General features: G+C 46.7%; 1 protein-coding gene across 1 annotated transcript in view; it reads left to right on the forward strand.

Annotated features, from left to right (window-relative positions):
- The window catches only part of MCM4 (minichromosome maintenance complex component 4), an 84073-nt gene that overhangs the window by 30852 nt on the left and 27577 nt on the right, over positions 1–25644 (forward strand). The window contains exons 9-15 of the mRNA XM_069220134.1: positions 15504–15724; positions 16109–16229; positions 16860–17119; positions 17598–17963; positions 18772–18899; positions 20698–20905; positions 21709–21937. Coding sequence (XP_069076235.1) covers positions 15504–15724; positions 16109–16229; positions 16860–17119; positions 17598–17963; positions 18772–18899; positions 20698–20905; positions 21709–21937 — 1533 coding nt within the window. The remainder of the gene's footprint in view (positions 1–15503; positions 15725–16108; positions 16230–16859; positions 17120–17597; positions 17964–18771; positions 18900–20697; positions 20906–21708; positions 21938–25644) is intronic.

The raw sequence follows: 25644 nt of genomic DNA on the forward strand, positions 1-25644 counted from the left end.
CCTGCATATCTTTATCAGCCATATGTGATGGAGGGGAGGAGTGGTCACTCAAACCTGAAAGGACTGTGCCTTCCCTCACACAATGCAGTCTGCGACCCCCTGGTGTGCGTCTGGGGCCTGGCCTGGACAAGGAAGGCTCTTGCAAACATGTGAGACTTTGCTTTGAAGTTTGCCAACTTCAAAGGCAGAACTGGGGGTAAGAAGACCCAAAACCCCAGACTTCTAGAATCTTTCTGGAATCCAGAGGAACCCCTGCCCAGGAGAAGAGCTGAAAAGCTGAAGGAGTACTTTCCCTTTGCTGTGTTGCTTTGCTGGACTGGCCTGCAGTTGCTGCTTCTGCCTGAAAAGAGTGCAAAGAGTGAACTTTGCTGTGTGTCCTGCTTGAGAAAGTTCTCCAAGGGTTTGGAGTAGAGCTTGCCTCCTTTTGGAAGTCTCAGGGACACCAAAGACTTCAGTTTCCTCGACCTGCAGCACTGGGAACTGTTGTTTTGTTCTGTTCAAAAGGAGAAACCACGGGACGCTGCTGGCCTGCACCGTGGCCTGACGATGGCACACTGGGTTGCATTGCCCCGCTTCGCACTGCGATCCTGGTCTCACTGACAGTCATCGCCTCTATGCACGCCACCGCTGATCAAGTCCAGCTACGGGGACCAGGAGTTGTTTTGCAGAGCTGTGGAGGACCAGCAAGGTTCTTGGAACACAACCCTTGAAAAGGAGTCCAGGCTGACACTCTGAGTGCAGGAGGGTAAGAAGCAGCAGTCTGAGCACCTACAAGCAACCCAGTGGCAGCAGGCCCAGTGAGCATACATGAAGAGTCCCATGTTGCGGGAGCAGCAGAGTAGACTGTCCTTGCAGGGGTAGTGTTGGGGACCGGGGCTATTTGGAGACTGAAGCTTCCTCAGAGCACAAGTCAACAAGCTTTGGTTGGTGCACAGGGGTTCTGCCCCAGTGGCAGACACAGGGGCTCACAGTCTTCCTACATTGGACAGAAGGCAGACAGGACCCAAAGGAACACTCAGAACCACCACCTGTGTTGGGGAATCTTAACAAATCTGATGGACAGAAGATCCCACCAGCTGGACATTGTTTCCTTAGATGCCTGTGGATGCAGGGGAGTGACTCCTTCACTCCAAGGGAGATTTCTTCTTGCTTCTTTGTGCAGTCAAAGTCTTGCCGACCCCAGAGGATGCACAGCCTTGGAGATGTTGCAGAATTCTGACAGGAGCCACAGAAATAATGTGGCAAAGAGGTCTTCTGAAGTGGTGCAGTCTTGTCCAGTTCATGTGTAACCCAGCAGCGGTTCCACAGTCCAGGAGCAGGTGTTGTCTTGCAGAGTTACTTGCATTATCTTGCACAATAAATTTGGGGACCCACTCACAAGGGAGTCCCTAAATAGCCCAAAAGTGGAGTTTAGTCACTCACCTATCAAGAGGGAGGTCACTGACGTCAGCTACCTGGCCTACCCAGTCAGATGATCCCAGGGACCTCTGGACATCTTGGTTCCAAGATGGCAGAACAAAGTGGCCACCTGGTGGAGCTCTGGGCACTACCCTAAGGTTGGAGATGGAAAGGGGAGTGGTCACTCACCTTTTCTGTCCTGTGCCAGAGCGGGGATCAGTGGTGCCTCGACTGGTGCAAACCGGATTATGCAATGGGACACCAAACTTGCCCTTTAAAAGCTGTCCAAAGGCACGGGAAGGATTACCCCCTTCCCCCTAGCCCAGTAACACCTATGTTCGATGGCATATGTTGCTGCAGATACACATGTTTGGCACAGTCCGCTGCCTGGTGTTGGGCTCAGAGTATTACAAGTTGTTTTTCTTCGAAGAAGTCTTTTTGGTCACGGGACCGAAGGACTCCTCCCTCCTCGGCTCCATTGCGCATGGGCGTCGACTCCATCTTAGATTGTTTTTTTCCGCTGTCGGGTTCGGACGTATTCCTTTTCGCTCCGTGTTTCGGTTCGGAAAGTTAGTCAGAATCTCGGAAGAAAGCGTCGGTATTGTTCCGTTCGGTATCGGGATAGTTAGGTACATCGACACCGATCATCGGAAGACTTTGGGGTAGCTTCGATTCCCCCATCGGGGCCTGGTCGGCCCGACCGCGTGCGACATCAAATCCGATGGAACGGACCCCGTTCCGTTTCTGCCCAAAATGTCGCAGTAAGTATCCTTATACAGATCAGCACTTGGTCTGTAACTTGTGCTTGTCCCCCGAGCACAAGGAGGATACCTGTGAGGCCTGTCGAGTCTTCCGGTCCAGAAAAACACTCCGGGACCGAAGAGCCAGGCGTCTACAAATGGCGTCCACGCCGACAAAACAACGTTTCGACGACGAAGAGGAAACATTCTCGGTTCCGGAATCAGAATCCGGAGACTCCGACGTCGAACAACAGCAACAAACTGTGAGTAAGACGTCAAAGTAAAACCATCGACAAAACGAAAGCCCAGGGGACGCCACTGCCAACAGGCCATGGCTCGACCCATAAAACAGGCGACCCGTCGAAGGTGCCGAAAAAGGGCACGCCCATAGCGAAGACACCCGACTCCGGTCGAGGGACCGCCATGGAGCAACCTCGGAGCCGAGAAAGCGGCTCCGAGAGACAAAGACAAGATACCGGCACCGAAAAACATCGGCACCGAGAATCCATGCCGAAAGGAACAAAAATTCTGTCGGTGCCGAAACCGAAAAAAGATTCTCTCGGTGCCGAAAAATACCACACCTTCATCCTACTCAGAGGAACAAGGAATAAGTGGCCAGATGCACAGATTTGGACAAGAGCTCCAAAGTGTAGAATCAGACTACACACAAAAGAGACTGTACATCCAGCAAGACACAGGGAAGATATCAACCCTTCCCCCAATGAGGAAAAGAAGGATCAGTCTCCTCAAGGATGACGCACAACCACAAGCCAAAGTGGTCAAAAAAGTCACGCCTCCGCCCTCTCCACTACAACAGGCATCGCCGGCACAAACACCGCCACAAATGCACTCACCAGCGCAAACTACCATAAGTCAAGATGATCAGGATCAAGAAGCTTGGGACCTATACGACACCCCAGTGCCGGACAATGATCCAGATTCATACCCCACAAAGCCGTCACCGCCAGAGGACAGTACCTCATACTCACAACTGGTGGCTAGGGCTGCAGAATTCCACAATGTCCAACTGCATTCAGACCCTATAGAGGATGATTTTTTATTTAACACCCTCTCGGCTACACATAGCCAATATCAATGTCTCCCAATGCTACCGGGGATGTTACGGCACGCAAAACAAATTTTTGAAGAGCCCGTAAAATCAAGAGCCATCACCCCAAGGGTGGATAAAAAATACAAACCACCACCCACAGATCCAGTGTTTATTACTTCGCAGTTACCACCTGACTCCGTAGTAGTAGGGGCAGCTCGCAAAAGAGCAAATTCCCATACATCTGGTGACGCCCCACCTCCGGACAAAGAAAGCAGAAAATTTGATGCGGCAGGGAAAAGAGTAGCATCACAGGCAGCCAACCAGTGGCGCATCGCAAATTCTCAAGCGCTGCTGGCCAGATATGACCGCGCTCACTGGGATGAGATGCAACTTCTCGTAGACCATCTTCCCCAAGAATACCAAAAAAGGGCGCAGCAAATAGTTGAAGAGGGACAAACGATCTCAAACAATCAAATCCGCTCTTCACTGGACGCAGCCGATACTGCAGCGAGAACAGTCAACACTGCTGTCACCATAAGGAGACACGCTTGGCTCCGCACTTCAGGCTTCAAACCTGAAATCCAGCAGGCTGTCCTTAATATGCCCCCTTCAACTAAAAACAACTTTTTGGCCCTGAAGTGGATACAGCCATTGAAAAACTTAAAAAGGACACAGACACGGCCAAGGCCATGGGCGCACTCTACTCCCCGCAGAGCAGAGGCTCTTTCAGAAAAACTCCATTTAGAGGGGGGTTTCGTGGCCAACCCACAGACACCACCAGCCAACAAACAAGAACCACACCATATCAGGGTTCCTTCCAAAGGGGAGGTTTCAGGGGATATAGGGGGGGTCAATTCCCAAGGAGTAGGGGAAGATTCCAGACTCCAAAAACACCTCCACCTAAACAGTGACTTTCAAGTCACGCAACCCCTTCACTCAACACCAGTGGGGGGAAGACTAAGCCAATTCTACCAATCTTGGCAACAGATTACAACAGACAATTGGGTATTAGCAATAATCCAACATGGCTATTGCATAGAATTCCACAACTTCCCACCAAACATCCCCCCCAAAACACGCAAAATGTCACCACAACATTTAGAACTTTTAGGACTAGAAGTTCAAGCACTACTGCAAAAGGATGCAATAGAGTTAGTACCAGTACAACAAAAAAACACAGGAGTTTACTCCCTGTACTTTCTAATTCCAAAAAAAGACAAAACATTAAGACCAATATTAGATCTCAGGACACTAAATACCTACATCATATCGGACCATTTTCACATGGTCACACTACAAGACATCATTCCACTGCTCAAACAGCAAGATTACATGACCACATTAGACCTAAAGGATGCGTACTTTCATATACCAATACACCCTTCTCACAGAAAGTACCTACGGTTCGTATTCAAAGGAATACATTACCAATTCAAGGTGTTGCCATTCGGAATAATAACTGCACCAAGAGTGTTCACAAAATGTCTAGCAGTAGTAGCAGCACACATCAGGAGACAACAGATACATGTGTTCCCTTACCTAGACGATTGGCTAATCAAGACCAACACAGTAAAAAAATGCGCAAACGACACCACATTTGTCATACAAACCCTTCACAAACTGGGGTTTTCCATCAACTATACAAAATCACACCTAGAACCGTGTCAAACACAACAATATCTAGGAGCAACCATCAACACATCAAAAGGAATTGCCACTCCAAGTCCACAAAGAGTGCAGGCATTCCACAAGGTAATAAGTGCTATGTTTCCAAACCAAAAGATACAAGCAAAATTTGTGCTAAAACTTCTAGGCATGATGTCATCATGCATAGCCATTGTCCCAAACGCAAGACTACACATGCGACCCTTACAACAGTGTCTAGCATCACAATGGTCACAGGCACAGGGTCAACTTCAAGATCTGGTGTTGGTAGACCGCCAAACATACCTCTCGCTTCTATGGTGGAACAGCAAAAATTTAAACAAAGGGCGGACATTTCAGGACCCAGTGCCTCAATACGTTATAACAACAGATGCTTCCATGACAGGGTGGGGAGCACACCTCAATCACCACAGCATTCAAGGACAATGGGATATACACGAAACAAAATTTCATATCAATTACCTAGAAGTGTTAGCAGTATTTCTAGCGTTAAAAGCCTTCCAACCCATAATAACACACAAATACATTCTTGTCAAAACAGACAACATGACAACAATGTATTATTTAAACAAACAAGGAGGAACACACTCAACACAATTGTGCCTCCTAACACAAAAAATTTGGCAGTGGGCGATTCACAACAACATTCGCCTAATAGTACAATTTATTCCAGGAATACAAAACCAACTAGCAGACAACCTTTCGCGAGACCACCAACAAGTCCACGAATGGGAAATTCACCCCCAAGTTCTGAACAAGTACTTTCAAATTTGGGGAACACCCCAGATAGATTTGTTCGCAACAAAAGAAAACTCAAAATGCCAACTTTGCATCCAGGTACCCACACCGCGAATCACAAGGCAATGCTCTATGGATGAGTTGGTCAGGGATATTTGCGTACGCTTTTCCCCCTCTCCCTCTCCTTCCATATCTAGTAAACAAGTTGAGTCAAAACCAACTCAAACTCATACTGATAGCACCCACATGGGCAAGACAACCTTGGTATACAACTCTACTAGACCTTTCACTAGTACCGCATGTCAAACTACCCAACAGGCCAGATCTGTTAACACAACACAAACAACAGATCAGGCATCCAAACACAGCATCATTGAATCTGGCAATTTGGCTCCTGAAATCCTAGAATTCGGACACTTAGACCTCACACAAGAATGCATGGAGGTCATAAAACAAGCTAGAAAACCTTCCACTAGACACTGCTATGCATCTAAGTGGAAAAGATTTGTTTACTACTGCCATGCCAATCAAATACAACCATTACATGCCTCTACTAAAGACATAGTAGGATACTTACTACATTTGCAAAAAGCAAATCTCGCTTTTTCATCTATAAAAATACACCTCGCAGCAATATCTGCTTACCTACAAACTACTCATTCATCGTCTCTATTTAGAATACCAGTTATTAAAGCATTCATGGAAGGGCTAAAAAGAATTATACCACCAAGAACACCACCAGTTCCTTCATGGAATCTTAACATCGTCTTAACAAGACTCATGGGTCCACCTTTCGAACCCATGCATTCCTGTGAAATGCAATATCTAACCTGGAAGGTCGCATTTCTCATTGCAATCACATCCCTCAGAAGAGTAAGTGAAATACAGGCATTTACCATACAAGAACCATTTATTCAAATACACAACAATAAAATAGTTCTAAGAACAAATCCAAAATTTCTGCCAAAGGTAATCTCACCATTCCATTTAAATCAAACAGTAGAATTGCCAGTGTTCTTCCCACAACCAAATTCTGTGGCTGAAAGGGCACTACATACATTAGACATCAAAAGAGCACTAATGTATTACATTGACAGAACAAAGCTAATCAGGAAAACAAAACAACTGTTCATAGCTTTTCAAAAACCACACATAGGAAATCCAATCTCTAAACAAGGCATTGCTAGATGGATAGTCAGATGTATTCAAACATGCTATCTTAAAGCCAAAAGAGAATTGCCTATTACACCAAAGGCACACTCAACCAGAAAGAAAGGTGCTACAATGGCCTTTCTAGGAAACATTCCTATAAGCGAAATATGTAAGGCTGCAACCTGGTCTATGCCTCATACGTTTACTAAACACTACTGTGTAGACGTACTAAATGCACAACAAGCTACAGTGGGCCAAGCTGTACTAAGAACATTATTCCAAACTACTTCAACTCCTACAGGCTAAACCACCGCTTTTAGGGGAGGTAACTGCTTTATAGTCTATGCCAAACATGTGTATCTGCAGCAACATATGCCATCGAACTGAAAATGTCACTTACCCAGTGTACATCTGTTCGTGGCATTAGTCGCTGCAGATTCACATGTACCCTCCCACCTCCCCGGGAAGCCTGTAGCCGTTTAGAAGTAGATCATAAATCTTAAACATCTGAACATTTGTAAATAATTATTATAAACTCTTAACGTACATACATATTCACTCCATTGCATGGGCACTATTTATACCAAACAACTCCATCCTCACCCTCTGCGGGGAAAACAATCTAAGATGGAGTCGACGCCCATGCGCAATGGAGCCGAGGAGGGAGGAGTCCTTCGGTCCCGTGACCAAAAAGACTTCTTCGAAGAATAACAACTTGTAATACTCCGAGCCCAACACCAGGCAGCGGACTGTGCCAAACATGTGAATCTGCAGCGACTAATGCCACGAACAGATGTACACTGGGTAAGTGACATTTTCATTCTAAAAGAGAGGAGGTTGCAATCCACTCCTACAAGAAATCCTTTGTTCTGCTGTCCCCTGCCCGAGCTGGTCAAGCAGCAGGAGGGCAGAATTGTCTGGGGGGCTGCAGCAGCGCCGCTGCCCACAGACCCTGGAACACTGGTACGAAAAGAAGTTGGGGAATCCTCTAAGGAACCCCATGGTTCAGGGAATCATACCACCAATACTGGGATCAGTTTTGGGGTATGATTCTGACATGTTTGATAACTCCAATCCTGGCCATGTTTGGTAACATTATGTAGCTGGGATCACACATAGTGGCCAGTAGCCAGTACATAGAAATAATGGCTTCCCCACGCTTTACAAGTCCAGGGAATTGGAACTGGAGTTTGTAGGGGCATCTCTGCTCCTGCAGGGTTGTCCATGCACACAGGGACCTGCACTTTCCCCCTTAGGGGCTAGAAGGGCCTACCGTAGGGGGGTGACTTACAGCAGTAAGCAACAGATTAAAGACTGCCGTTCGATGGCATCTGTCGCTGTAGATACGCATGTTCTGCAATAGCTCGCCATCTGGTGTTGGGCCGGAGTGTTACAAGTTGTTTTTCTTCGAAGAAGTCTTTCGAGTCACGGGACCGAGTGACTCCTCCTTTTGTCTCCATTGCGCATGGGCGTCGACTCCATCTTCGATTGTTTTTTTTCCGCCATCGGGTTCGGACGTGTTCCTGTCGCTCCGAGTTTCGGAACGGAAAAAATAGTTAATTTCGGAAGATTTTCGTCGGTATTGTTGCGTTCGGGATCGGCGTACTTAGATTCAACACCGCATAGAAGATCGAAGAGCTCCGGTGCCCTTCGGGGTAGTTTTTCGATCCTCCGTCGGGGCCTGGTCGGCCCGACCGCGTGCTGAGGAACGCCGATGGAACGGACCCCGTTCCGTTTCTGCCCCAAATGCCACAATAAATACCCCTACACAGACCAACACTTGGTCTGCAACCTGTGCCTGTCACCTGAGCACAGCGAAGACACCTGCGAGGCCTGTCGTGCGTTCCGGTCCCGAAAAACACTCCGAGACCGTCGAGCCAGAAGACTTCAAATGGCGTCCGCACCGACAGCCCGACGGGAGTTCGAGGAACAGGAAGAGGAAGGTACCTTCTCGATCCAAGACTCAGACTCCGAAGGATTCGACGATACACAAACCGTGAGTAAGACGTCGAAAACCACACAAAGAAACATTTACAAGGCCCAGGGGACGCCACTGCCACCAGGCCATGGCTCGACCCATAAATTCGGTGACCGACCGTCGGCACCGAAAAAGGCCCAAACAGTGCCGAGATCGTCCGACTCCGGTCGAGACACCGGCACGCAGCCTTCTCGGGACCGAGAAAGTGCTGGAGACAAGCCTCGACACCGAGATGCCGGTGTGGACACGGCTCGACGCCGAGACAGCGGCACCGAAACAGATCGACGCCGAGAGGTTTCGGCCCCGAAAAGGAAAAAAGTCACCTCGGAGCCGAAAAAACACGCAGACAAAGTTTCGATGCCGAAACAAACTGCAAGCGACCCAGCTTCGGGCTCTTATACAGAAGAGCACTCGCTAACCTCCCAAATGCAAAAGCATAGGTTTGAGGAAGAGCTACAAGCAACTGATGCGGACCATACGCAAAAGCGTATCTTCATTCAGCAGGGGACAGGAAAAATAAGCACCCTTCCCCCCATTAGGAGAAAGAGAAGGTTGGAGTTCCAGACGGAACAAGCACCACAACCAAAAGTGGTGAAAAGAGTTACACCACCACCCTCTCCTCCGCCCGTGATTAACGTTTCACCAGCACAAACGCCATCACACTCCCCAGCTCACACCACCATGAGCCAGGGTGACCAAGACCAGGACGCATGGGACCTATACGACGCCCCAGTGTCAGATAACAGCCCAGAGGCATACCCTACAAAACCATCTCCACCAGAAGACAGCACCGCGTACTCTCAGGTGGTGGCTAGAGCAGCACAATTTCACAACGTAAGCCTCCACTCAGAACAGGTCGAGGATGATTTCTTGTTCAACACACTCTCCTCCACCCACAGCTCCTACCAAAGCCTGCCTATGCTCCCTGGTATGCTCCGGCACGCAAAAGACATATTTAAGGACCCGGTCAAAAGTAGGGCAATCACACCAAGGGTGGAAAAGAAGTATAAGCCGCCTCCTACGGACCCGGCTTTCATCACAACACAGCTGCCACCAGACTCTGTTGTTGTAGGAGCAGCTAGGAAAAGGGCCAACTCTCACACATCTGGAGATGCACCACCCCCAGATAAAGAAAGCCGCAAGTTCGATGCAGCTGGTAAGAGAGTCGCAGCACAAGCTGCAAACCAGTGGCGCATCGCGAACTCCCAGGCACTACTTGCGCGCTATGACAGAGCCCACTGGGACGAGATGCAACATCTCATTGAACATCTGCCCAAAGACTTCCAAAATAGGGCAAAACAAGTGGTTGAGGAGGGACAGACCATCTCCAACAACCAGATCCGTTCCTCCATGGACGCTGCAGATACAGCTGCACGGACAATTAATACATCTGTAACTATCAGAAGGCATGCATGGCTCCGAACGTCTGGATTTAAACCAGAGATTCAACAAGCAGTTCTCAATATGCCTTTTAATGAAAAAGAACTGTTCGGTCCAGAAGTGGACACAGCGATTGAGAAACTCAAAAAAGATACAGACACTGCCAAAGCCATGGGCGCACTCTACTCCCCGCAGAGCAGAGGGAATTACAGCACATTCCGTAAAACGCCCTTTCGAGGGGGGTTTCGGGGTCAAAGCACACAAGCCAGCACCTCACAAGCAACACCGTCCAGTTACCAGGGACAGTATAGAGGAGGTTTTCGGGGACAATATAGAGGAGGGCAATTCCCTAGAAATAGAGGGAGATTTCAAAGCCCCAAAACCCCTACTACTAAACAATGACTCACATGTCACTCACCCCCTCCACACAACACCAGTGGGGGGAAGAATAGGTCATCATTACAAAGCATGGGAGGAAATCACTACAGACACTTGGGTTCTAGCAATTATCCAACATGGTTATTGCATAGAATTTCTACAATTCCCTCCAAACATACCACCAAAAGCACAAAATTTAACAACACACCATTCCAATCTCCTGGAGATAGAAGTGCAGGCACTATTGCAAAAGAATGCAATCGAATTAGTGCCAAACACACAAATAAACACAGGAGTTTACTCACTGTACTTTCTGATACCAAAGAAGGACAAAACGCTGAGACCAATCCTAGACCTCAGAGTAGTGAACACTTTCATCAAATCAGACCACTTCCACATGGTCACACTACAAGAAGTATTGCCATTGCTAAAACTGCACGACTACATGGCAACTTTAGACCTCAAGGATGCTTATTTCCATATACCAATACACCCATCGCACAGGAAATACCTAAGGTTTGTATTCAAAGGAATACATTACCAATTCAAGGTACTGCCTTTCGGATTAACAACCGCACCAAGAGTCTTTACCAAATGTCTAGCAGTGGTCGCAGCACACATAAGAAGGCAGCAAATACATGTGTTCCCATATCTAGACGACTGGCTAATCAAAGCCCATTCGTTAATAGAGTGCTCAAATCACACAAATCATATCATACAAACCCTCTTCAAACTAGGGTTCACCGTCAATTTCACAAAATCCAAAATTCTGCCACGCAAGGTACAACAATACCTGGGAGCCATAATAGACACATCAAAAGGAGTAGCCACTCCGAGTCCACAAAGAATTCAAAATTTCAACACCATCATACAACGCATGTATCCAACACAAAAGATACAGGCAAAGATGGTATTACAACTCCTAGGCATGATGTCATCATGCATAGCCATTGTCCCAAACGCAAGACTGCACATGAGGCCCTTACAACAATGCCTAGCATCACAGTGGTCTCAAGCACAGGGTCACCTTCTAGATCTGGTGTTAATAGACCGCCAAACTTACCTCTCGCTTCTGTGGTGGAACAACATAAATTTAAACAAGGGGCGGCCTTTCCAAGACCCAGTGCCACAATACGTAATAACAACAGATGCTTCCATGACAGGGTGGGGAGCACACCTCAATCAACACAGCATACAAGGACAATGGAACGTACATCAAACAAAACTGCATATCAATCACCTAGAACTTCTAGCAGTTTTTCAAGCACTAAAAGCTTTCCAACCAATAATAGTTCACAAATACATTCTCGTCAAAACAGACAACATGACAACAATGTATTATCTAAACAAGCAGGGAGGGACGCACTCCACGCAGTTAAGCCTGCTAGCACAAAAAATTTGGCATTGGGCAATTCACAACCAAATTCGCCTAATTGCACAGTTTATACCAGGGATACAAAATCAACTCGCAGACAATCTCTCTCGAGATCACCAACAGGTCCACGAATGGGAAATTCACCCCCAAATACTGAACACTTATTTCAAACTCTGGGGAACACCTCAGATAGACTTGTTTGCGACAAGGGAGAACGCAAAATGCCAAAACTTCGCATCCAGATACCCACACAAACAATCCCAAGGCAATGCCCTATGGATGAACTGGTCAGGGATATTTGCTTACGCTTTTCCTCCTCTCCCTCTCCTTCCTTACCTGGTAAACAAACTCAGTCAAAGCAAACTCAAACTCATATTGATAGCACCAACTTGGGCAAGGCAACCCTGGTACACAACGCTGCTAGACCTATCAGTGGTACCCTGCATCAAATTGCCCAACAGACCAGATCTGTTGACACAGCACAACCAAAAGATCAGACACCCAGATCCAGCATCGCTGAATCTAGCAATCTGGCTCCTGAAATCCTAGAATTCGGGCACTTACAACTTACCCAAGAATGTATGGAAGTCATAAAACAAGCAAGAAGGCCATCCACCAGGCACTGCTATGCAAGTAAATGGAAGAGGTTTGTTTGCTACTGCCATATTAATCAAATACAACCATTACACACAACTCCAGAACATGTAGTGGGTTACTTGCTTCACTTACAAAAATCTAACCTAGCTTTCTCTTCCATTAAGATTCACCTTGCAGCAATATCTGCATACCTGCAGACTACCTATTCAACTTCCCTATATAAAATACCAGTCATTAAAGCATTCATGGAGGGCCTTAGGAGAATTATACCACCAAGAACACTACCTGTTCCTTCATGGAACCTAAATGTTGTCCTAACTAGACTTATGGGTCCACCTTTTGAACCCATGCACTCCTGCGACATACAGTTCCTAACCTGGAAGGTGGCATTTCTCATCGCCATTACTTCCCTGAGAAGAGTAAGCGAGATTCAGGCGTTTACTATACAGGAACCTTTTATACAACTACACAAAAATAAAGTCGTCCTAAGGACCAATCCTAAATTTTTGCCAAAGGTTATTTCACCGTTCCATCTAAATCAAACAGTGGAACTTCCAGTGTTCTTTCCACAGCCAGATACCGTAGCTGAAAGGGCACTACATACATTAGATGTCAAAAGAGCATTAATGTATTACATTGACAGAACAAAGAACATCAGAAAGACTAAACAACTCTTTATTGCATTTCAAAAACCTCATGCAGGAAACCCAATTTCAAAACAAGGTATAGCCAGATGGATAGTTAAATGCATCCAAATCTGCTACCTTAAAGCTAAACGACAGCTGCCCATTACACCAAGGGCACACTCAACCAGAAAGAAAGGTGCTACCATGGCCTTTCTAGGAAACATCCCAATGCAAGAAATATGTAAGGCAGCCGCATGGTCTACGCCTCACACATTCACCAAGCACTACTGTGTAGACGTGTTATCCGCACAACAAGCCACAGTAGGTCAAGCTGTATTAAGGACATTATTTCAGACTACTTCCACTCCTACAGGCTGATCCACCGCTTTTGGGGAAATAACTGCTTACTAGTCTATTGCAGAACATGCGTATCTACAGCGACAGATGCCATCGAACTGAAAATGTCACTTACCCAGTGTACATCTGTTCGTGGCATCAGTCGCAGTAGATTCGCATGTGCCCACCCGCCTCCCCGGGAGCCTGTAGCAGTTTGGAAGTTACCTTCAATTATTTATATATGTATCATCTCAACCTTAAATAGGTGCATACTTAGTCACTCCATTGCATGGGCACTATTACTACAATTCAACTCCTACCTCACCCTCTGCGGGGAAAAACAATCGAAGATGGAGTCGACGCCCATGCGCAATGGAGACAAAAGGAGGAGTCACTCGGTCCCGTGACTCGAAAGACTTCTTCGAAGAAAAACAACTTGTAACACTCCGGCCCAACACCAGATGGCGAGCTATTGCAGAACATGCGAATCTACTGCGACTGATGCCACGAACAGATGTACACTGGGTAAGTGACATTTTCATTCTTGAACGGTCTGCATCGGCTGATACACTTCAAATATTTGAACCAAGTCTGTTACACTCCAGCTCGGCTATTTCAATTTTGCCTGCAAAATGATTCCTGCTGCCCACGCTACCACCGCTGGGTTTGTGCATATGGCTTTTTCTAGCACAGTGCCAAGTAGTGATACGCTGGATGAATAGCCCACTCCCAACTATACAGGATTGGTGTACTGGCATTATCTACTGTAACAACCACTCAAATGCGTATCACTAGAATGCGCAACATCTGAAGTTGCCTGAGAGTTTGAGGACTCTACCAGGCATTTCTCGCGCACACTGGTCCTGATGGTATGGGCATGGATGATGGAGGAGCTTTACCTAACTATTGCAATGTGTAGTTGGAGGAATGTTCCTGGAAGCGTGTTGTATGTTGTGTAGAAGGCTGGCTCAGGTTATGGTGTACATCTATGGTGTGACACCTTCTACTGAGTCCATGCAACTCTGAGTAATAGTATTTGGGTGTCCAGATAGCAAGAGCTCTCTAGAAGGTTATTAGTTCTGAAATGGTTTTCTCTTGGTAGAGCGGGGTGCTTAAATCATAGGGCTGGTGCTGCTGTTTTAATTGCTTGCATTGTAGGTTTAGTTTCCTGCATGAACCTGATCTGCAGTTAATGTTTCAGAAATTGTGGGTGGCTTATGGAGAAATGGGAGCCCTAAAAGTATGTGCGTTTTATTTATTTTCAGCATAAAATGTTGTGGCTAGTAGCAGTTGGCTTGGTTTTTTTGGTCTCCTCGAGCAGTCTGTACTTATTTCCAGTGTGTAATACATGAGGGCCTAACACACTCCGTACTTTTTTTGACGGTAGAATTGGTGCCTTGTATGGCTTTTTCCCCAATGGTGCAAAAATATATTTTGTTACTTCCAACTTTTGTACATATACATTCTAGTTATGTACGCTTAATTTCATATTCCCAGCTGTCTTCTGTAAAGATGAAACTGTGTCTGTAGTACCATACATCACTTGTTCTGTTTGAATGACCCCCTTAAGTCATGTTACAAAAAAAATTCCAGTCTGCTTAGGTGCCATGACTTACTCTTATAGGACGGTTTTGGTTGACAGATTACCAGTTTCGTGCTCCCAGCCTCATGCCTTTTTTAGGTCGTTTTTTCCGACTCGTTGGTATGTATTTGGGCTTTTAACCACGCCCACCTCACTCCGATCACTATCACTCGTTCGTGGGCTTGCCTTTCAAAAATCCTTTTTTTTCGTTGGTAACTACTGTATGTTTGTCCCTCCTCATGGCTGTTATGTTAAAGCCTTGGCCATAGACCCTGTTACATGAATAATTGCACTATTGCGTAAACTTTGACTCCGAACGAACTTTTTTCCCCTTTGGTCTCTATCCTTCGCGTTCACGGCGGCGCTTTGAATCGGCTCGCATATGTCAACTGTTTTACTTATTATTTTCAGTTTGTATGGTAAAGTTCCAGTTAGAAATTTACAACGCTGATAGCTCTAGCAAACGCGAGACCTACTGCATTGCAAATGCTTGTTTCCTCTTTGCAGACATAGACCAGCTCATCACAATTAGCGGCATGATCATCCGCACATCCCAGATTATTCCCGAGATGCAGGAGGCCTTCTTCAAGTGCCAAGTGTGCGCCTACAGTACCAGAGTGGAAATCGACCGTGGCCGCATTGCTGAGCCCTCTGTGTGTAAGCACTGTAACACCACGCACAGCATGGCCTTGATCCACAACCGCTCCATGTTCTCTGACAAGCAGATGGTGAGTGTCTTTGTCGAGAGGAAGCAGAGTTGCGGGGGGGGGGGGTGGGGGGGGAGACTGGTGGGGCCACACATGAAGGCCTTTGACTGCATTAAGTGAACCAGGAAGCGTTGCATATAGTGCTTGAGCCACCGCATCGTTGTAGAAGATGGCGTTGCCAGTGTCTGGGCTGGGAAACCTTTCCTACCAATCCCAGTTTAAAATACATGGATTTTTAGCGTTTGTACTGGAGGTGGTGTGGGAAGCCCAAGACGACATTAGCTCTTGGCAACATTTGATGGCCAAAGAAAAGTGTAAATTTTGGTTTTTTTTGTAGACAAATGTGTATTAATTCTCATCAGCTGGTGCAAACACCTGTAATGAAGCACTTGGTTATTTTATCAGATTAAACTTCAAGAGTCCCCTGAAGACATGCCAGCTGGGCAGACTCCTCATACGGTTGTACTCTACGCTCACAATGATCTTGTGGACAAAGTGCAGCCCGGCGACCGGGTTAATGTTACAGGTAAGTTGTATTGCTTCAACAGTGGCAAAGTACTTTAGGGTTCCTATTTTTATTTTCACTTCCGGAATCTTATTGTAGGCCGTCTTTGGTTAGCTATTAAAAAGGCTCTTGCAGTGCTCAAATGGTCGTCTGGTCCTTATCAAATTTTAAAAGTTGCTGTTCCTTAAATATGTTTGAAGTTGGCTGATAGGATTTTTTTTTGTCCCATTTCTTTTTGGTCCGAATTACTTTTAGTCCCACAGATGCCAATTAAAAGCAGTTTTAAATCTCAAATTGGATACCAGCCTGTGGAATTTCTTTTTATCTTGTGACACATTGTAAACATGGGAGCGTGGCGGGTGCTTTTGAAATGCTGAGCGGATCGTGGTGGGAAAGCAAGACAAAGCAGACGCTTTGGAAAGACATAAGTGGGCTTGGTGCAGATATCATCGCCGGCCTTCAACGTGCATTTTTAGGTTAGCTTTAGTTTGATTAAAATATGTGCTTCCTCACTAAATATCGGTTGGTTCTAAGGCATGAGTGTGCTGTGATCTGCACCAATGAAACAAGTGTAAGCTTTTGGTAGATATGTGCATCGTGCAGTTGGTGCCTCACATATGCAAAGTACACACACTACATTGTTCCCTGCAGGTATCTACCGTGCTGTTCCTATGCGAGTAAACCCAAGAGTGAGTAATGTCAAGTCCGTCTACAAGACCCACATTGATGTCATCCATTACCGCAAGACCGATGCGAAACGATTGCACGGCATAGATGAAGATGGTGAGCAGAAGATGTTCACAGAGGACCGTGTGGAGGTGCTGAAGGAACTTGCCAGGAAGCCTGATATCTACGAGAGGCTGGCCTCTGCGCTCGCTCCAAGCATTTATGAACATGAAGATATCAAAAAGGTAAATTGTAGGGCGAGGGCCCGTGAAAGCAACTAAACCAAGGGAGCTGTGAATTTGACATACAAAAGACCATTATGCAGTACTTGTGTAGGAAAAAAAAAGTAGGATCTGCACCTGTTGCAGTTCCTGCTGTAAATAGTGTAATGCTTGTAGTGTAATGCTTTGTTTGGGTTCCACACAAGCCTTTTGAGTAGCATGTTGGCAGTGTCCAAGGTGGAATTGAGAAAAGTCAGTTGCCCCTTGCACGTGTAGGCTTGGATTGGAAATGCGCATGTTGATTTGGTAAGTAATTCAGGGAGTACATTAGTTTTCATCACTTTATTTGAAAGTGGGGAGGGGGGGGGGGGGGGGCTGTGCTGGCGGTGAATTGACTTTACAAAGGCCCTTTTTTTAAAGTGCCCAGTGGCTTGAATTTCTGGATCTTTTTGTGCCTGGTCTGCATATTGCACTATCTGATGCTCTCAAATCTCCCCTCCAGGGCATCCTTCTGCAGCTTTTTGGTGGCACGCGGAAGGACTTCAGCCACACAGGACGGGGTAATTTCAGAGCCGAGGTTAATATCTTGTTGTGTGGGGACCCAGGCACCAGTAAGTCTCAGCTTCTGCAGTACGTCTACAACCTGGTGCCAAGGGGTCAGTACACATCTGGAAAAGGTTCAAGTGCCGTGGGTCTAACGGCCTATGTCATGAAGGATCCTGAAACGCGACAGCTGGTCCTGCAGACGGGGGCACTGGTTCTCAGTGACAACGGTATCTGTTGCATCGATGAGTTTGACAAGATGAGTGAGAGCACAAGGTCTGTGTTGCACGAAGTGATGGAACAGCAGACACTCTCCATAGCCAAGGTAAGCCTTTCCATTGGTAGGTGCACTTTAACGATTGGGAATGCTGTTGGCAAATTCTGAAACTTTATGGGCAGTTCAGTACCTACTGTTGTAGTTGGAACAAGTCACATCCTAAAAAAAAAAAAGAAAAAACATTTTGAAAGGCATTTAAGCCCGTGTTCATGATTTTCTTGAATCGGTTACCATTCTAGAACGTTGTTGTGGATTCTGGTTGCTTTCTCGGGTACTGGTATTGTACTTTATCTTCCACTCTGCTAAGCAAAGGATGTTAATTATGACGTGGCCTCGCGCAGAAGGTAAATGTTTATTTTGTTACACAGGAGAGCAATTGGCCTCCCAAAAGCTACGGTTGCTGTTCAAACTTGTCAGATGCGACATTAAAGGCTCCAAATCCAGGTCTAACTTGAATGTACCCTTTCAAACGTCTGAGGCTCGCATACATCAGCGTGAGCCGGGCTCCAAACGCTTTCCAGTGGGCAGTGCCTTTAGTCTAGGCTGAGCTCTTTAGCTCTTGCTAGGCTCGTGTTTGATGCTAAAGGTCTGTACTTGTCTTAAAATTAAGGTCATTTGTGGCCCATACACTTTGATCACCAGATTTACACGTATGAGATCCTGCAAGCTTTGACACATTATTCCTGTACTCATCCAGAGTTTCATTAATTTAGTGGCCTCGCTTGAAAGAAAATATCCCCAAAGATGCCTGTCAGATTAGTTATTTGTTTTCTTACATAATTCTTGTGGCATTCTGGTTTGTACTTTTGCATGGTCTCCAGGTGTGTATGGTTATGATCTTGTGTTTGTTTTTCAGGCTGGAATTATTTGTCAGTTGAATGCACGTACCTCTGTGCTGGCTGCAGCGAACCCCGTGGAGTCTCAGTGGAATCCAAAGAAGACCACCATTGAGAACATAGAACTTCCACACACGCTGCTTTCTAGGTACTCCAATCGCAAATGCGGTTTTGTTTGAAATCTACTTCATAACTGTTACCTCTGGGCATTTAGATATACTGGGGCGTGAGTGCATAGAAGAAAAACATTTTCTTCTGTTAATTTGTTCTGTCGGTTGAGCGTACTCGAGGGAGACACTCGTTCTGTGATCTATTCTGTTGTCTCGCTTCAATGTTGAGACCACTGAAAAGCCTATTAGAAGAAAACTCCCTGAAACTAAACAGAAGCACAACTTGGGGGGGACATTAGTATAAGTGGGATGTATTGCACTCTTTTACTCTGGTGGGAAATGAGGAGTCACACTTATGGTGCTGGAGTAGGACTGCTTGGAAGAAACATCTAGTTGAGAACTCTTTGACCCACTAAGTATCACCTGTGCTGGGAAACCCAGAGTATCTGGATGTGATGTGGCTTATGTGCCATTGTGAGGCAATATATATTTCCGCATCTTGTTGTTGCTTTTGCTATATACTTGGATGTGAAACATGGACTCCGTAGTTGTTCGCATTACCAGAGTTGGATGTATTTAGGCTCTTCATAATTTCAAGGGTTCAGACATGTTCTTTATTTAGAACCGAAAACAACAAGTGATGGACGGAATGCTGAACATTGTCAAACACTCGCCCCCAGTCATAGATCTGGGTTTAATCCATCGTTCTTTTGCTCACCATGCCACCCCAGTTTGGACCCAGCCATATGCAAATCAGTCTTGACCCTGTTCCTCATGGGAACAGTCCAGACCGAACTGCCAAGCCAGGTCCTCACTGGACCGGAAACAAGCATCCTGGGACCGGTTTCGGGGTTTCACCCCTCATCAGCCAGGCTAGCTTGAATCCAGTGGCATGGGAAACACAGGACCCACGTCTGGGCATACCCTTCCCACTTAGGGCGACAAAGCAAAAACAACAAGTGATGGACGGAATGCTGAACATTGTCAAACACTCACCCCCAGTCATAGATCTGGGTTTAATCCATCGTTCTTTTGCTCACCATGCCACCCCAGTTTGGACCCAGCCATATGCAAATCAGTCTTGACCCTGTTCCTCATGGGAACAGTCCTGACCGAACTGCCAAGCCAGGTCCTCACTGGACCGGAAACCAGCATCCTGGGACCGGTTTCGGGGTTTCACCCCTCATCAGCCAGGCTAGCTTGAATCCAGTGGCATGGGAAGCACGGGACCCACGTCTGGGCATACCCTTCCCACTTAGGGTGACAAAGCAAAAACAACAAGTGATGGACGGAATGCTGAACATTGTCAAACACTCACCCCCAGTCATAGATCTGGGTTTAATCCATCGTTCGTTTGCTCACCATGCCACCCCAGTTTGGACCCAGCCATATGCAAATCAGTCTTGACCCTGTTCCTCATGGGAACAGTCCAGACCGAACTGCCAAGCCAGGTCCTCACTGGACCGGAAACAAGCATCCTGGGATCGGTTTCGGGGTTTCACCCCTCATCAGCCAGGCTAGCTTGAATCCAGTGGCATGGGAAGCACGGGACCCACGTCTGGGCATACCCTTCCCACTTAGGGCGACAAAGCCAAAACAACAACCCAGATCTGTGACTGGGGGAGAGTGTTTGCATTGTCAGCACTCCGTCCATCATTCTTTTGTGTTCTTTATTTAGAACCGTTCATCAGCATGTTTACCCTCTGCTTGTCGTTAGTTACATGTAACACTTCTGGCTCAGGTAACAGAATTGTTCAGTTTGGGAGACTTACTGTAAAATGCCTGAGCTATTTGGAAGGAATGCTTAGTAACTAGTCGTTTTGGATTTTATTGCAGGTTTGATTTGATTTTCTTGATGCTGGACCCACAAGACGAAGCCTATGACCGGCGCCTCGCCCACCACTTGGTTGCTCTCTACTACCAGACCGAGGAGCAGCTGGAAGAAGAGCACATGGACATGGCACTGCTGAAGGACTATATCGCATATGCACGGACGTACGTCACACCCAAGCTAACAGAGGAGGCTGGGCAAGCCCTTATTGAGGTAAACTTTCAATTCAAAACCTTTTTTATTTTTTTGAGCGCCGAACCTACAAGTGCAAATCTGGTGCTGTTCTGCACAGTGAAACTTAACATAAGATATAAATGTGCTCCCTTTTTTTTTAATTTGTCAAAAGCTGTTCATTTCAGTGTGCTTGCTGTGGAGCCTGTGTAATCCTTGTACGAGCATACATTCACTTGGAGAAGTATTTTTTTTTTGTAATTTTTTTAACTGTTGATTAAAGCAGTTTAGCGGTTTTCGACTTGCTTCTGCTCCTTCGGTGTTCAAATTCGGTGTTCTAGAGTTCGGTGCTGTTTTTTGAGCTTCAGGGCGTGTACAAATCTCTTCCTGATTTACATGTGTCCCGAGAGGAGGCATGCTGTGGGGGAAGTCAGTCACTATTTGAACCATGAATCTACAGCCTTTACCGCAAATACTGCAGAGAGTCGCAGTAAAAGTGTTGATTGACCTTTTTGAGAGGCCCTAAGTGCCTTCTTTGCCATGTAAGACACATCAAACTTGGTTGTAGGATGAGGTGCGGGGGTTAAAAGGTGGGAGGCAGGCCCAGAGCCAGAGATGACTTCGTGTTTGTTCCTAGTTGCATTGTATATCAAGCCCTGCTTTATTCTGCTCAGAGGTCTGCCTCGCTGTATACTGTCGTAACTATTTATTATTCTTTCGAATTCTGAGAAGTTTTTTGCTAATCGGAATTTGGATAAAGAGTAACCACCTAACATTTATTCTACATGTAGAAGAATGACATCCAGTGAGAGTGGAACATTCATTGTTGTGCTTCTGTTTCCTAGGCGTATGTAGACATGCGAAAGGTTGGTAGCGGACGAGGCATGGTCTCTGCTTACCCCCGTCAGCTGGAATCACTAATTCGCCTGGCAGAAGCTCACGCAAAAGTGCGCTTTTCAAACAAAGTGGAAACCATAGATGTGGAGGAGGCAAAGCGCCTCCATCGAGAGGCTCTGAAGCAGTCTGCAACTGACCCCAGAACTGGTATCGTGGACATCTCCATCCTCACCACAGGTCAGTCTATAGGCTGTTAAATGACCTAACAATATAAAGCAGCATTGCTTCGTTCACAGCCACGTTTGTGCACCAGGATGTATCACTTGGCATAGAGCTTGTAATTTTAGAATTTTAAAAAAAGTTTTGTTTTTTTAGGTCTGGTGTGACTGCACAGCTTTCATATGGCCTATAGCTAACCATATTCATAAAATCTGCTTTGGGCCACCCCTTCAAGTCGTTGGTTTAAGATTCTCATGTCTTTGGATCTGACCAGTGGACCATTAATCTCCATTCAAGTGCTTCCTTTGGACTGCATGAAGGACTACTTTCTAACTAAAGCCCTCTGTCGCCTCCTGTTTGGCTCCCTCTAAACCCAGACCCCATTAGCTTTTCCAATGCTTATACAAACAAGTATTTGCAATGCAATGGGACTTGCATTTGCTTGCGTTAGAGCTATTGGTGTTGTAAATTCATAATTGGAATTTTTTTGCCACTCAAATTGTTCAACCCTTCCTCATAATTTATTCTTTTCCTGCCACACAATTCTAGTGGCCCTGCATATAACTAAAGCACTTCTATTTACCTTATATCTGCAGCCAAAAATGTAAAAGTTGCCATTTAGTATCCTAATGTTCGATGGCATCTGTCGCTGTAGATACGCATGTTCTGCAATAGCTCGCCATCTGGTGTTGGGCCGGAGTGTTACAAGTTGTTTTTCTTCGAAGAAGTCTTTCGAGTCACGGGACCGAGTGACTCCTCCTTTTGTCTCCATTGCGCATGGGCGTCGACTCCATCTTCGATTGTTTTTTTTCCGCCATCGGGTTCGGACGTGTTCCTGTCGCTCCGAGTTTCGGAACAGAAAAAATAGTTAATTTCGGAAGATTTTCGTCGGTATTGTTGCGTTCGGGATCGGCGTACTTAGATTCAACACCGCATCGAAGATCGAAGAGCTCCGGTGCCCTTCGGGGTAGTTTTTCGATCCTCCGTCGGGGCCTGGTCGGCCCGACCGCGTGCTGAGGAACGCCGATGGAACGGACCCCGTTCCGTTTCTGCCCCAAATGCCACAATAAATACCCCTACACAGACCAACACTTGGTCTGCAACCTGTGCCTGTCACCTGAGCACAGCGAAGACACCTGCGAGGCCTGTCGTGCGTTCCGGTCCCGAAAAACACTCCGAGACCGTCGAGCCAGAAGACTTCAAATGGCGTCCGCACCGACAGCCCGACGGGAGTTCGAGGAACAGGAAGAGGAAGGTACCTTCTCGATCCAAGACTCAGACTCCGAAGGATTCGACGATACACAAACCGTGAGTAAGACGTCGAAAACCACACAAAGAAACATTTACAAGGCCCAGGGGACGCCACTGCCACCAGGCCATGGCTCAACCCATAAAATCGGTGACCGACCGTCGGCACCGAAAAAGGCCCAAACAGTGCCGAGATCGTCCGACTCCGGTCGAGACACCGGCACGCAGCCTTCTCGGGACCGAGAAAGTGCTGGAGACAAGCCTCGACACCGAGATGCCGGTGTGGACACGGCTCGACGCCGAGACAGCGGCACCGAAACAGATCGACGCCGAGAGGTTTCGGCCCCGAAAAGGAAAAAAGTCACCTCGGAGCCGAAAAAACACGCAGACAAAGTTTCGATGCCGAAACAAACTGCAAGCGACCCAGCTTCAGGCTCTTATACAGAAGAGCACTCGCTAACCTCCCAAATGCAGAAGCATAGGTTTGAGGAAGAGCTACAAGCAACTGATGCGGACCATACGCAAAAGCGTATCTTCATTCAGCAGGGGACAGGAAAAATAAGCACCCTTCCCCCCATTAGGAGAAAGAGAAGGTTGGAGTTCCAGACGGAACAAGCACCACAACCAAAAGTGGTGAAAAGAGTTACACCACCACCCTCTCCTCTGCCCGTGATTAACGTTTCACCAGCACAAACGCCATCACACTCCCCAGCTCACACCACCATGAGCCAGGGTGACCAAGACCAGGACGCATGGGACCTATACGACGCCCCAGTGTCAGATAACAGCCCAGAGGCATACCCTACAAAACCATCTCCACCAGAAGACAGCACCGCGTACTCTCAGGTGGTGGCTAGAGCAGCACAATTTCACAACGTAAGCCTCCACTCAGAACAGGTCGAGGATGATTTCTTGTTCAACACACTCTCCTCCACCCACAGCTCCTACCAAAGCCTGCCTATGCTCCCTGGTATGCTCCGGCACGCAAAAGACATATTTAAGGACCCGGTCAAAAGTAGGGCAATCACACCAAGGGTGGAAAAAAAGTATAAGCCGCCTCCTACGGACCCGGCTTTCATCACAACACAGCTGCCACCAGACTCTGTTGTTGTAGGAGCAGCTAGGAAAAGGGCCAACTCTCACACATCTGGAGATGCACCACCCCCAGATAAAGAAAGCCGCAAGTTTGATGCAGCTGGTAAGAGAGTCGCAGCACAAGCTGCAAACCAGTGGCGCATCGCGAACTCCCAGGCACTACTTGCGCGCTATGACAGAGCCCACTGGGACGAGATGCAACATCTCATTGAACATCTGCCCAAAGACTTCCAAAATAGGGCAAAACAAGTGGTTGAGGAGGGACAGGCCATCTCCAACAACCAGATCCGCTCCTCCATGGACGCTGCAGATACAGCTGCACGGACAATTAATACATCTGTAACTATCAGAAGGCATGCATGGCTCCGAACGTCTGGATTTAAACCAGAGATTCAACAAGCAGTTCTCAATATGCCTTTTAATGAAAAAGAACTGTTCGGTCCAGAAGTGGACACAGTGATTGAGAAACTCAAAAAAGATACGGACACTGCCAAAGCCATGGGCGCACTCTACTCCCCGCAGAGCAGAGGGAATTACAGCTCATTCCGTAAAACGCCCTTTCGAGGGGGGTTTCGGGGTCAAAGCACACAAGCCAGCACCTCACAAGCCACACCGTCCAGTTACCAAGGACAGTATAGAGGAGGTTTTCGGGGACAATATAAAGGAGGGCAATTCCCTAGAAATAGAGGAAGATTCCAAAGCCCCAAAACCCCTACTACTAAACAGTGACTCACATGTCACTCACCCCCTCCACACAACACCAGTGGGGGGACGAATAGGTCATTATTACAGAGCATGGGAGAAAATCACTACAGACACTTGGGTTCTAGCAATTATCCAACATGGTTACTGCATAGAATTTCTACAGTTCCCTCCAAACATACCACCAAAAGCACAAAATTTAACAACACACCATTCCAATCTCCTAGAGATAGAAGTGCAGGCACTATTGCAAAAGAATGCAATCGAATTAGTGCCAAACACACAAATAAACACAGGAGTTTACTCACTGTACTTTCTGATACCAAAGAAGGACAAAACACTGAGACCAATCCTAGACCTCAGAGTAGTCAACACTTTCATCAAATCAGACCACTTCCACATGGTCACACTACAAGAAGTATTGCCATTGCTAAAGCTGCACGACTACATGGCAACTTTAGACCTCAAGGATGCTTATTTCCATATACCAATACACCCATCGCACAGGAAATACCTAAGGTTTGTATTCAAAGGAATACATTACCAATTCAAGGTACTGCCTTTCGGATTAACAACCGCACCAAGAGTCTTTACCAAATGTCTAGCGGTAGTCGCTGCACACATCAGAAGGCAGCAAATACATGTGTTCCCATATCTAGACGACTGGCTAATCAAGGCCC

Source organism: Pleurodeles waltl, chromosome 2_2 (assembly GCF_031143425.1).
Source record: "Pleurodeles waltl isolate 20211129_DDA chromosome 2_2, aPleWal1.hap1.20221129, whole genome shotgun sequence".
In the NCBI taxonomy this organism is placed as follows: domain Eukaryota; kingdom Metazoa; phylum Chordata; class Amphibia; order Caudata; family Salamandridae; genus Pleurodeles; species Pleurodeles waltl.